General features: G+C 42.1%; 1 protein-coding gene across 16 annotated transcripts in view; it reads left to right on the forward strand.

Moving 5' to 3' along the window:
* Positions 1 to 13,026, forward strand: part of LOC131946249 (neurobeachin) — a 175,060-nt gene that overhangs the window by 140,672 nt on the left and 21,362 nt on the right. For all 16 annotated transcript variants that reach the window (XM_059306935.1, XM_059306937.1, XM_059306942.1 and 13 more), the window contains 2 exons: positions 10,669 to 10,786; positions 12,512 to 12,614. In XM_059306935.1, coding sequence (XP_059162918.1) covers positions 10,669 to 10,786; positions 12,512 to 12,614 — 221 coding nt within the window. The remainder of the gene's footprint in view (positions 1 to 10,668; positions 10,787 to 12,511; positions 12,615 to 13,026) is intronic.

Genomic DNA, 13,026 nt, shown 5'->3' on the forward strand with positions numbered 1-13,026 from the left:
AAACCTCCTGCCTAATGGTATCCTATTCTAGCTTTTTTACTTGCGTTTTTTTTTTCGTTTCCAAAACATTTTCTTGACATTTTCTTCTTTACATTTTTTTATATACCCAACATAATTAAACGATTTTGACGTTTAAATTCAAATCACTGATCAACAACGCGAATCGACATTGCTAATGAAACTAAACGGTGTAAATCGTAATCGAATACAGATGTAATACTTTTTCCCCCCTCCTTCTCTTAGACCGACTCGTGAGTTTTCCCAACAAGCCAGCGTATGTCTGGTAGCAGACGGGCAATGGCACTAATAGAAAAGCTAGTCGGAGCCCGAGACTTAGGGGGAAACTGAAACCCTCGCCTGCCACTCAGGTCGGATGGGGGTGGATTTGTTTCGTAATTTTGTTCGTTTCGTTTCAATTATCCCCTGCCACGCGCTTCCGTCCCCTGGACGATCCCATGGCCCCGGGCTCCAGTCTACCCACCAAGACGCGGGCGTTGTGTTTCTGATGAGCCGAAGACAAGCAGCCGCCGTGTTTATTTTGCCTGCCGTTGGTGCCAGACTCTGTAGACTCACTTGTTGCCTGGGTCGTCAGCTTGCGGTGTTGGGTGCCGGCTATGGAGGGGGGAAACTTTGTTACATACTGGGGGGGTGGGGGGGGGGGTAAACTTGGTTACATGCGGGGGTGGGGGGTTTAAATAACTTTTTGAAATGTTTTAAAATTGACGCTAAAGTTTCCCATGTTGAATACACACAGTAGCATTAAACATAATTTATTATGCAAATAGCTGTAAAATATTATTCAATTGTTTTCTGATCACTTTCCAAAGAAGTTGGAAAAAAACCCCAACTATTCTGTTGTTATCAAGAGAAATGTTTTGTTGTATTAGAAGCTCTGATTTTATTTAGTTGTTTTGTCTGATTTTCAAAACTAGCCTTGATACTGTATCTTGACGCTTTCGAATCTGTGTAAAAGGCATACAGCGTAATAAAGCCAGACTGTCGAGCGGATGTACGGGACCACTAACGACGCCGGTCTAAGATAGTTAATTAAGAAATAATGAACACATCCGGTTTGTGGATAAAACAGAAAGGATTAAATCACACAACTGCCACCCACTATCTGCTGGGGTCCAATGATCGCACACATAATGCCAGTTTTAACAGTCCTGCGACACGACCCCTACTCGCCTATTTTTTCGGGGCTGGGGTGGAGGGGTGGGTCGACCTAAGGATCCGACATAAATCCACATAAATCACGCGTGTACGCCCCTGGCCAGAAACAGATGGCAAATAAAAGTTTCCACTTGTCGTTATTTCATTAGAAGATATCATCTCTCCAGGGATTCTCGTATGTATGCAACCAGTCGGGGTTGGACTGTAGTGAGCCGAGCTTTAGACAACCAGTCGGTGTTGGACTGTAAGGAACCGAGCTATAGACTACCAGTCGGGGTTGGACTGTAAGGAGCCGAGCTTTAGACAACCAGTCGGGGTTGGACTGTAAGGAGCCGAGCTATAGACTACCAGTCGGGGTTGGACTGTAAGGAACCGAGCTATAGACTACCAGTCGGGGTTGGACTGTAAAGAGCCGAGCTATAGACTACCAGTCGGGGTTGGACTGTAAGGAACCGAGCTTTGGACAACCAGTCGGGGTTGGACTGTAAGGAGCCGAGCTATAGACTACCAGTAGGGGTTGGACTGTAAGGAGCCGAGCTATAGACTACCAGTCGGGGTTGGACTGTAAGGAACCAAGCTTTGGACAACCAGTCGGGGTTGGACTGTAAGGAGCCGAGCTTTGGACAACCAGTCGGGGTTGGACTGTAAGGAGCCGAGCTATAGACTACCAGTCGGGGTTGGACTGTAAGGAGCCGAGCTATAGACTACCAGTCGGGGTTGGACTGTAAGGAACCAAGCTTTGGACAACCAGTCGGGGTTGGACTGTAAGGAGCCGAGCTTTGGACAACCAGTCGGGGTTGGACTGTAAGGAGCCGAGCTATAGACTACCAGTCGGGGTTGGACTGTAAGGAGCCGAGCTATAGACTACCAGTCGGGGTTGGACTGTAAGGAGCCGAGCTATAGACTACCAGTCGGGGTTGGACTGTAAGGAGCCGAGCTTTGGACAACCAGTCGGGGTTGAACTGTAAGACCATGTAATTGTTGACCGACGAGTTCGTTCATTAAATCTTTAGACTAAGGAAAGATGTCAAGTTACAACAAACCCCTTACAACAACTGGGGAAACAGAGCTTCAATACATTCAATACAAGTACGCTCCTCTCACACCCCCCCCCTACGCCTTAATACGAGACTAAAATCTACACCCAGTCACATCACAATCCCCACCACTTGACTCATCCCCCTCCCCTACCACAACCCCCCGACAATTTTGTCCCTATTATTGAAGCAGTAAAAACGTACTCAGCCAGTTTATCCCGACCATTGAAATGTTTGCTGCACTGAACGGCCCTGCACCCATGACCCGGGCTCCATGTACAAATGTAATGAAAACCACGAACCACCTCGGGCCACACTTTCATTACCTATTAGCCTGTACACGGTCTCTGCCGGCTTTCAGACGTCTTGGACGTCTATTCTCATTCCAGCAATTACAGGACGTGATACTAATGCCAGCAGACCGCCATTCGACCCTGGCTCGTTTCCTTCTACACAAGAAGGGGAAACGTAGGGGCGACAACTAGAGGAAATTTCTAGTTTTCACAATGCATTTCAACCATTTGTTTTTTCTTTAAATAAAAAAAATTAAAAAACACACATATAAATAAACTTTATTTATAATTTGCAACTACTTTAAGCGTTTTAGAACTGTTAATGAATTTAAGGTGGCACATAGGTGATATTCTCTCCCCTCCTACGCTGTAAGAATTATTATTAATTGATGTTTACGTTATCTCTATTAGCGAATTACTTTCGTCCATGTTTCTTTTAGCAGAACTACTACTAGATCTACTTTCTGGGTTAAAGAAATGTTTTAATTTCATCTGAAACTGTAAAAAATGACGTATTTGGTGGTTAACATCAAACGTTTAAAGCCTGTTGTCATCGTCTTTACCAAATGCCCGAAGTGGTTGAACCATGACCGACTACCCCAGGGTTGCACAGTCGTCAAATGCCCCAAACGGTTGTTGCTAAGTACCCCCGGTGGTTGCATATTTACCGAATACCCTAAAGTTCTTGCATGGTTACCAGCATACTCAAGCAGTTACAGCATGAGCTAACACCCCCAGTTTTACAGTGACCAAACGCTAGTCCCATCTCCCCCCACAGCCCAACATCAGTGATGTACCGTCTGCTTGATGAGACCTGGCTACGGCGCTGGTCGTCTGAGAGAGACAGTAAACATGCCGTCTGGCTCTCTCGTCTTCAGTTACCGTCTCACACACGAGACGTAAGGCGAGGCTTCAATTAGATGCCGGGCTGAGATATTACTTTTTTCATTTTCTTGACAATTAAAATTTAATTAATTTGCTTGTTTTATTCAGTTAAAATATACAATTTTAATTCATTTATGGCTGGAGCTTGTGAGATTTAATTGGATTATAATAATTTCAACACTGGTGAAACAATATTTGAATATTTTCGTTATAAGCAATATTTACCTGAATATATAGTTAGTATCGCCTTTAACAATATTTGAAACTTAAGTTTAACACGTAAAGTATCGTTATGGTCGAACTCAGCTATGTGAGTTATGTATACGGCTGATCGTTTATACACTTTTAGCATTCTCCACGTCAGTGTAACGGTAGCTGTATTTATCTCTTTGGAGTCAATGAGTGGATTTCATCTCCGTCCCTCCCAGTAACAGGAGCCGCCATCTGCTCTTCATTTAAACCACTATCTTTCTCGGCCGGTACATAATCATTAGATCGCTGGACATCAAAGCGAGCCATCGCGAGCTTGTGGCAACATTTGAATTCTTGCTGGACAGCGATGCCATGCCGCGCCCCGTGTCTGCCGGTCTTGGTGGGCAGTTAAAGCTGCATGCAGGTCACGGGGGGATTGGGGGCATCAATCGCTCAGTGCACCTCACTCGTGCTGGGACTTACGGTGTTGGGTGTGGTTCTGCTACAGTAGCGGTGGGGCAATACTGGTGTCGGTGGTGTTTTAACTAGCGGTGGGGCAATACTGGTGTTTACGGAACACACTGGATGTTTTTGATGTAGCACCATCGAAGTTTTGACGTGACAACGCCGTGACATTATCGCTATTTGACCAAACAAAACAAAAACCCACCGTTATTTGACGAGACAAGACAAATGTATTGACATAAAACCACAGATTTTTAACGTGACATCGCTGATGTTTTAACGCGACATCACCAATATATTGTGACACCGCTACTCCTTGACATGAAAACCACCAATATTTCGCCTAACATAGCTCTGGAACTATCTTTTTACGACATGTGCCCTTGATTTGAACTACCAACAATACAGCGTTTTGTGCCAGTCTTGCCGTGTGTGTTGTACCGTAGATCTCATGAATACGTGTCACGAAGTGTGAGACCTTATGCTGCTGGTCTCAAAGTTTATCATCTCCAACACACGACTTTTACAGCGTCAAATAATGCGGATTTAAACACGTGCATTTCACTACCCGCTGCACGTGATGGGTTTAAATCCTCACTTGTGTCTCGTGCAGGTGGTAAGCAACACCTGTTGGTTCCCTCACGTCACCTGAAGGTACCATTCTGGGAGTAGTGTGAGTCGGTCCTGAGGGTACATGAACAGTAAGAATTGCATGCTGATACAGTTAGCTATACAGGGAGTCGATTGTACTCACATTTTGTGGACATCATGTTTTAGTTCCAACATATATAGACAATGTTGTTTTAAAATCAAGGTGTGTAGTTTTGTTTTGACCTAATATGAAGAACTATTCGATTTCTTCGAATTTGTACGTAAAGCAGAACAGCCAATCAATTTAACATGGAGCCAAATAAAAGCAAGTTTCCTTTCATCCGACCGTTAACCCTACCCCTACCCCCGGCACCCCACCCATGCCTGCCCCGCCTGCCGTAACATGGCCGTAAAGTTAATTTAGACCGATGGCCGTTCTGTGCAGTAGACACAGTTACGTGGGCCTTTTATTGGCTCGCTTCTCCCGAGTTAATTATGATAAATGGCTCTTTGATTTGGCTGGGGATGCGGGTCTGGTGTAGGTGAAAGTTTAATTCCTGCAGCAAGCCAATGGTCGTATCACTACACGACCTTCTGAGATTATAGTTTTCTGGAAACTGAGAACTGTGGCGCATCTTGGTACCAAAAAATATCAAGAGAGGTTCTGATAAGTCATCACACTTTTTATAAGGGGAAGTAAACATAATAGAGTTAGCTCAGTAATGTTGTTATATAATAGGTATATATTGTATTATAAGAAATGATTGAAGACATAACGGTACATAAAGTTACCTTTAGTTAGTAACATGAAGGCTTGACACTAGCTGGAAATTACCTTTAACAAACGACGTAACGACATGGCACTCAGTTACCTCTTGCGAAGGACAAATCTTATGACGTAAACTCGCAGTTACCTTGAGCCCAGAGATAGAGAAAAAAGAAGAATGTTCCTGTAAGATAAGAGATATGTATAGCTTCTTAATTCACGTAATATCGGCCTCTTATCGCTTACACCACCATTTTAAAATATAGTAGGATCAGCTTTTGTCCCCGTGTGTTAAAACATTGAGCAGGGCCGGTGATAAGGAGGGCTAAACCACGGGTGCAAGCCAATCATTTAATGCTGAGACAGTCCGTGCGGTCCCGTACAACACGTCGTTAGCCGTGAGCCACTATCTGCTACCTACGTGCCAGGTTTTCTATGCAGTGGTCTATTAGATGGGCTGATAGCTGGAGGTCTTTACATTTACACTCTGGTCTACAGCCGTATAGGGAGCTAATGGAAGCAACAAACATGAGTAAACAATGAAGTAGCTGTTGTTTATTAACTTGATTGGTTGCATGGTTTGATTACACCAATTTCCTTGAAACAATAAATCTAAGTTTTAAGAGCGGCGATATCTCCCTTTAAACATGCTTGAGCTTTACTAGTTATACGACCTGATGCTATGGATTCATTTGGGCTGTGGCGGCGTATGCGGGGGTGGGAGAGGTTGTCTACTAATTCGATATTCCGCCATGGCGGCGAACTGATACCTACTCTCATGTTAATTTATTTCACGATTTATTCTGCTCACTCACCCCTATGCATCACTTCCCCCTTTCTGTTTTCTTCCCCCTCTCCGTGATATGTATCTGGCCCAAGTTTTGCCACTTTGATGGAGAGTAGAACCAATCGCTCGTGACGTCGGCAACAATTTATAGAGTCGCTGCTGGGTTCGGTCACGTGACAGCCATGTCTAGCCAATCGCCTTCTGGTAAAAACCACGCCAGTTTTACATTCTCTCCCGTCTTTTAGAACTCATAACAAAATTTCAGTATTTTCTTTTAATAAAATAGTGTTATATTGTGTGTGAAGTGCTCGAATGGTAGAGCGTTTGGTTACTAGCCTGAAGGTCTGGAGTTCGGATCTCGGTCCGGTCTTAGGACTTTAGAATGTCTCTGATTTCTCCCTTGGTTACATAACTCACGCTGATGAAAGTAAAGGCGGCTGGGCAATATTACTAAGTGACCACACCATCCCTTCATATGTTAAGGTCAAGAAACATGAACGCCTCCCATCTGCCCAGTGGATCTTTAGGTAAAGTGGGGGCATCTTGAATGGATACCATAATCTTGGTTGACACTCCCTCTATGTCCACAGGAGTAGGCAGCCTGTACAGGCGGGAACTTACTAGCTAGGGTGGAAGACTCCGACATCTATGGTCATTACTGGAGAGAAAGACAAACTTAGTCTAGTGGAGGGGGGGGGGAATAAATTGTGGTGGAAGTAATGAGAAATAAATTGTGGAGTGGAAGGAATGAGAGAAAGGAATAAATTGCCACGTGACAGACAACCCTCCAGCACCCCCGCCAGTGGGCATGTGAGTTTGGGCTGGGAGGGGAGGGGGGGGGGGCATATCTGCAGGTGAATTTGGGATATACAGACCTGGGGAAGGGGCATGGTGGGCAGACAAGCGTTACTTTATAACTGTTGACAGCCCAGAAGAGCGTGAGGAATAATAAGCAGGGAATTCCCGATTTTTATAAGGCATTGCTAGCCTTAGTTCTAATACTTAGGCATTATTGCGTTTTTTTTTAAACATTTTTTTTTTTAGAATTTAATTTTAAAATTGTTAAAGCTCACGAATTAGGACAATATCACATATTACATAGACTGGTTACTTGAGTAATACAAATAGAAGAATATTGCTTGCTCCTGATTTGAGTTAAGATGAGCGCCGCATTCTGTGTGGCTATATTTTCACCTGAAACTGTGTAATCGGTCTGTAATTACCGTATTGTTGTTTGCTCTAAGGGGACATTATCTAAGAGAGCATCCATCTAAAACCAACCCTTTCACCGGTCCCCACTTTTTTAACAATAATTCCCTGCCACTGTGAATGACTGCTATTTTTACTGGAGTAATTTGAAGGTGTCCCATTTCGTCTGAAGCTAATGTAGTCATCATTTCTAGACCTGTCGCCTGCCCGTCAGGGCGGGGGGTTGTCGCCTGTCCATCAGGGCGGTGGGAGGGGGGGGGGGGGGTTGTCGCCCGGGGGGTTTGGTATTTGGCATGGCGGCGGTGTTAGAGGGCTTTCGATCGGTATCTCTGCTCGCAGTGTCTCATCGGTGGACGGAGAAGAAGATTAGTGCCATACAAGTCATTGTCTCTGTAGGTTATCTCCCATCTCTGGCTATCTAGAGCGAATTCGTTCCATCATTTGCCGTGATTTGCTTCATCTTTTCACTTGGGGTGTCAACACCCAACTCCCTTTTGTGCAGTTTTTTTTTTTTGTGTCATCCTAATTTATTCAGATATAATGGTCGGCGGCTTTAAGGGATAAATCTTAACTAACGAGTGTAGTTGTTAGTGGCACATAGGGGGCTTAAGCATGTAGGCTACCGACGTTGTCATTATATGCGTGGATACATGTATGTTTTCTTTATGTTTGTGCGATGCCGACATATGTATATTTGGGTATACTGTGAGATTTTAAATGATGAATTTAACAACACTGACAATAAAATATAATTTTATAATTTTGTTTATACTAGTTCATTAAATATAATTGAACACATCTTCAATAATTTTACTTATTTGATGCCTCTGTTTTTAGTTCATTTAAAAAAAGTTGAGTGAAACGATGTATTTTGTCGTTTGAAGCTAGTGTGAATAAAATGATTCCATCAAAGTCACCCGACTGGTCACTGAGGACGAGCAGTGTGGGACCAGGACAGGTGTGAGTCTGGTCCGCGCTGGGACCAATTTGGCCGGCGTTTAGCCCTGCAGGGAACTTTTGCCCTCAAAGAAACTTTAGCAGAACAGAACCGATCCTATTCTTTTTTTTTTTTTTTGGGGAGGGTGTGCGTTGGTTTGTCTGGAAAATTAATATGAAAAATTGATCAATTATCGGAATCAGTTTTCTGATTAATTTTTCTCATTAAATTAGGCTTTACTTTATGATTCTGGTTAATTTATTACACATGCCTCCTTCACTATCACACCCCCTACATCTGTTTAATAGTATAGTAATTAAAAAACAACTAAACAGTGTATTGACTACGGAGTTGTACTTGTTTTTATCTCAAAACAGTTGTTTAAAGTAGTTTTACAACCAAATCACCCACCAAGAGGTCTATAACCAGGGGTCTCCCCCAGGGTAACATGCCTATGGGTCTCCTGGTGTGACCCATAACTAGGACCCTCGCCTAAATTTACATAACTAGGGCTCAGGGGTTCTCATGTTGGGGGTCATAGAGGGTCTCCCAAATTTTATTTAGAAAATGTTCCTTTTTATTGTCTCAGTTTAAACTTTTTTAATTTTAACTCATGGGTCTATGACTGTGATATATTTCATTAGCTTGAAACAAGTTAGTAACCCCTGCTTTGTATGGTATTTACTCGATGGTTCTACACTCCCGCCCCCTCTTTTTTTCAAGCAACTAACTCGCCACAATACCGGGGCCCGGGTAATTGGATTACCGTATGAAATAACTGTAAAAATGATAGGGCTGACGGCAGATCCCCAGTCCGTGGGGGATGTTTAGGTCATCCCATGTCAGCAGTCACACCCCGACAGCTGGGCTGGGGCCTGGAGAACCGGCCCGAAATGGGAGGGCACCCAGCCACACCCGTGTGTAAATATTTGATTAACAAAATGGACCGGGGCTGGACTAATGGGGAAAAGACGAGATTTGTCCCCGCCGCCGTCCCGTCCATTAAAAATTTACCCGGAAGGCGATCGTAAGGCAATCGGGTTATGGCCGTTTGATTCGATTACTGGATGGGGACGGCGCTACTGGGTTCTGGGGAGGGGTGGGGCTGGTGGTCTTTGATAGGAGGGGAGGGGGTGTGGTGATGTTGGTGGTATTTGATGGGAGACATGGCTTGGTGGTATTTGATGGGAGATATGGCTTGGTGGTATTTGATGGGAGATATGGCTTGGTGGTATTTGATGGGAAATATGGCTTGGTGGTATTTGATGGGAGATACGGCTTGGTGGTATTTGATGGGAGATACGGCTTGGTGGTATTTGATGGGAGATATGGCTTGGTGGTATTTGATAGCCGGGATGGCGATGGTTGTATTTGCTGTTAGAGATGGCCTAAGTGATATTTGCTGGGAGAGATAGTGATATTTGATGTGAGATGATTCTGGTGTTATTTCCTTGTGTGAAGGAATCGAATCAAAAGAAGCTGACACAACAGTAAGAACTGGTCGGAATTTATACATACCTTTTCGATTTTATCATCCGTTAAACACGATTATCTACAGTGATCGATAGACTGAACTGTCACACTTAAATCAATCATTGCTCATTTGAATGAATCATGCTAAGATAAAAATATGCCATTGGTGAGAAAACACAATTTAGTCTGGTTTGTAATAGACCTTAATGACATAGGGCTACATTTGATGAAAGTGAAATAGATTTAAATTGATTAAAATATATACTCGGTCTACCATATCCCCCCCTCCCTTTCAAGATTCTGTTTTCTTGTTGTTTTTTTGCGTCATTTTCATTTATATTATTTTTTGTACCATCGTAATATCCCTATTGCCATTACATTAGGCACCAAGCTTGTAAGGTAGTTGTAAGTAAAAGTTGCCCGTGTGGGCAGCGTTTTGATGGAGTCAACTTGAGCGACTGGCCGCAATGGATGGGCATGCGGATATGAATGGCTGCAGAGCCATCGTGTTGTCACGCTGTAAAATATGTGCCACGTCGCGCGCTGGACACGGGGAATAGATCACGGCCAGACGCACGAGCGGCTAAGCGGGTTAACGGCCGTAATATGACAAAGCTGTGTGGTCATCCATTTATCAATTTTTTGTTTTAATTGTGCGAGAGAGAAATTAGATTTATTCCTATCATTGAGGTGAAATTCACGAGCTGTCGGTGTGAGGTGACACAGGGATAAATTTAATGCGGATGTAGAATATGTAGTCTTCGGAGTAGGGGGGGGGGTTGCTGTAAGGTAGACCTCTATTTATGCCTATGATCTATTATAAATGTTCTTAAGTTTTGTTCCATCTCTATTGTTTTCAGGTTTTGGCCTACATCGATTTTCTGCATGGAAAATGGAACTTTTCTGAGATCCGAGCAATATTTTCCCGGCGCTACCTTCTACAGAATGTGGCCATCGAGATCTTTATGGCCAACAGAAGTAAGTGCCACTTCGTCTGTTAATGCCAGCCCTTTGCTATTGGTAGTGGGTTGTAATTACATTTTTTTGGTAAGTTGCACACTGGGACTAGTACTAAGTACTTTGTTGGTTGCAAGATTCCCCATTTTCCCATGGTATAAAAGCTACATGTTAATGTTGCTCAACATCGATGTTATTGTTTAGATGTTGAAGCTTTTCTCTACACGTTTAATGGTTATTAAGTGAGGAGTAAACTTTATTTCTTATATAAGGCGAGGTATTGCCCCCCCCCCCTCCCCCACCCCACTCCTCTAAGGTTTTATCCAGATTTCACAAAGAGGGCCAACCATCTTCCTGTGAATTTCTCTCTTCTCTGGCCATGAAACTTAAGCATCAGCACATTTATTTCGTTTATCAAACGTTTCCAGATAGAAAGTGAGGCTTTTTAAATGTTGCTCTTTAGATACGGTTGAATTAAACGACGGATGTAACCACACGTGTGTTTATATAGGCCTATATCTTAGCCATATTTTTTCACCTTTTTTTTTAATTTGTATTTTTAAAGCATAGTGTTTTCCACCCCTTTTTAAAACGTTAAAACTAACGTTTTATTTCATGCATCGTTTTCATTTCTGTCACTGTTTAATCATGTATAATCTATATGTATAATTGATATTTCTTATTGCTTAAGAGTTCATGACAATGGAATGTTTCCTACTTAGCTTTTTTTTCCTGCCTTAGTTGCTAGTCAGGTTTATGGTTAGGGCCATGAATCAAAGTCAATATTGATGTTAGTGCTAGTGTTAGGGATAGTGCCAAGGGTATTAAAAAAGGACTTCTGCACTTGTTCAGTGATTACAAATTATTTTATATTAATGTACGCAGCACTACTCTCCCACTCTTCTCCCGTGGACATAGATTGATCATTTAAAATTATTTTTTTTAATTACAAAAATAAACGACTCGAGCGGTTAAAAAAAATGCCTGAACGCGTAAAAAAAAATCTCGTCACATCCGGTTGTTTTTACGTGAAGCTGAAACTGGTTTGGGCATTGATGTGCCGGGAGAGATAAATGTACATGGAAGGGGAAGATAACTTTGATGCGGAACATCATTAAACGCGGTTGTCTCCTTGAGTGTGATGCAGCAGTACTTTTTGCTAGCTTTAATTTACCTGCTTTAGGCCGTCTAAAAATGAAAGTCTATTTGAACAAATGAGGTGCTGGTATAACAAATAAGTTGCACTGAGTTCAAGAGTTGTGTTTTAGGTTGTGTTGGGTGTATGCTAAGTTTAAATAATGTCTTAACTGTCTAGTGTAAGGGGAGATAATGCCAATGTATAATAAGTATCAACTTATAGTTTCCAATCTAAGACGGAAGGCCAGTTGATGTTTAGTGGCGAGATCTACGATTAGATATTGTAAGGTGGAGGTTAAGGTTACAGATGGCTCAACTTTTTTTTGTTAGATGTGTAAGGGGAATTCATGGCGTTTTGAATTACATTTTATAGAGTTTAAATATATAACTATCAGGTCCTCTTTTGAAACACTGATGAGACATTAGCTAATAAAGAGGGAAACAAAAATTAATTACAAAATCTGGTTTAATTGCTTTTCTAATGCTTTTATTAATCTGTTTACACAGATATATTTTGTAATGTTGTTTTATTTTTACATTTTGTACTTTATATAGTGTTGTAAATAGGCTTAACCCTATGCTAATGTTATTGTCTTGTATTAACCCCAGCGGCTGTTATGTTTGCCTTCCCTGACCACGTGACTGTAAAGAAAGTGATCAATGCCCTACCCAGGGTTGGTGTGGGAATCAAGTATGGTCTACAGCAAGCCAGGTAGGTTTCTGACTGGTGCTTGGTTTTAAAAAGATTGAATAATTAGTTTCTACAATACACTAAAGTTGGTGGGGTTTTTGTGCCTTTTTTTATGCGAAAAAGAATGTTGCAAGTTATGTGTTTATTTTATATGAACAATTTAATAAAAATGAAAGTTATATGTACGGTACTTGGTACTTTTAGTTTATTTTGTTTAACATTAATTAGAGAGGGAAGCTTCTGTCTTTCAGTTTAATTAAATTCATTTTAATTAATTAATAAGTTCACTATGAAAGTTACTTTTACATGTGTTTTTTGCATGAATAAAAATTAATTCTTTGTCTTTGGTACAATGTATATTTTTGACAAGAATGTATCAATATATTATAAACTGCCCAAAATTCTTTTGTCAGGCGTGTATCAATGGCGTCAG

Source organism: Physella acuta, unplaced genomic scaffold (genome assembly GCF_028476545.2).
Source record: "Physella acuta isolate Inbredline_101_S28 unplaced genomic scaffold, ASM2847654v3 ptg000549l, whole genome shotgun sequence".
Classification (NCBI taxonomy): domain Eukaryota; kingdom Metazoa; phylum Mollusca; class Gastropoda; family Physidae; genus Physella; species Physella acuta.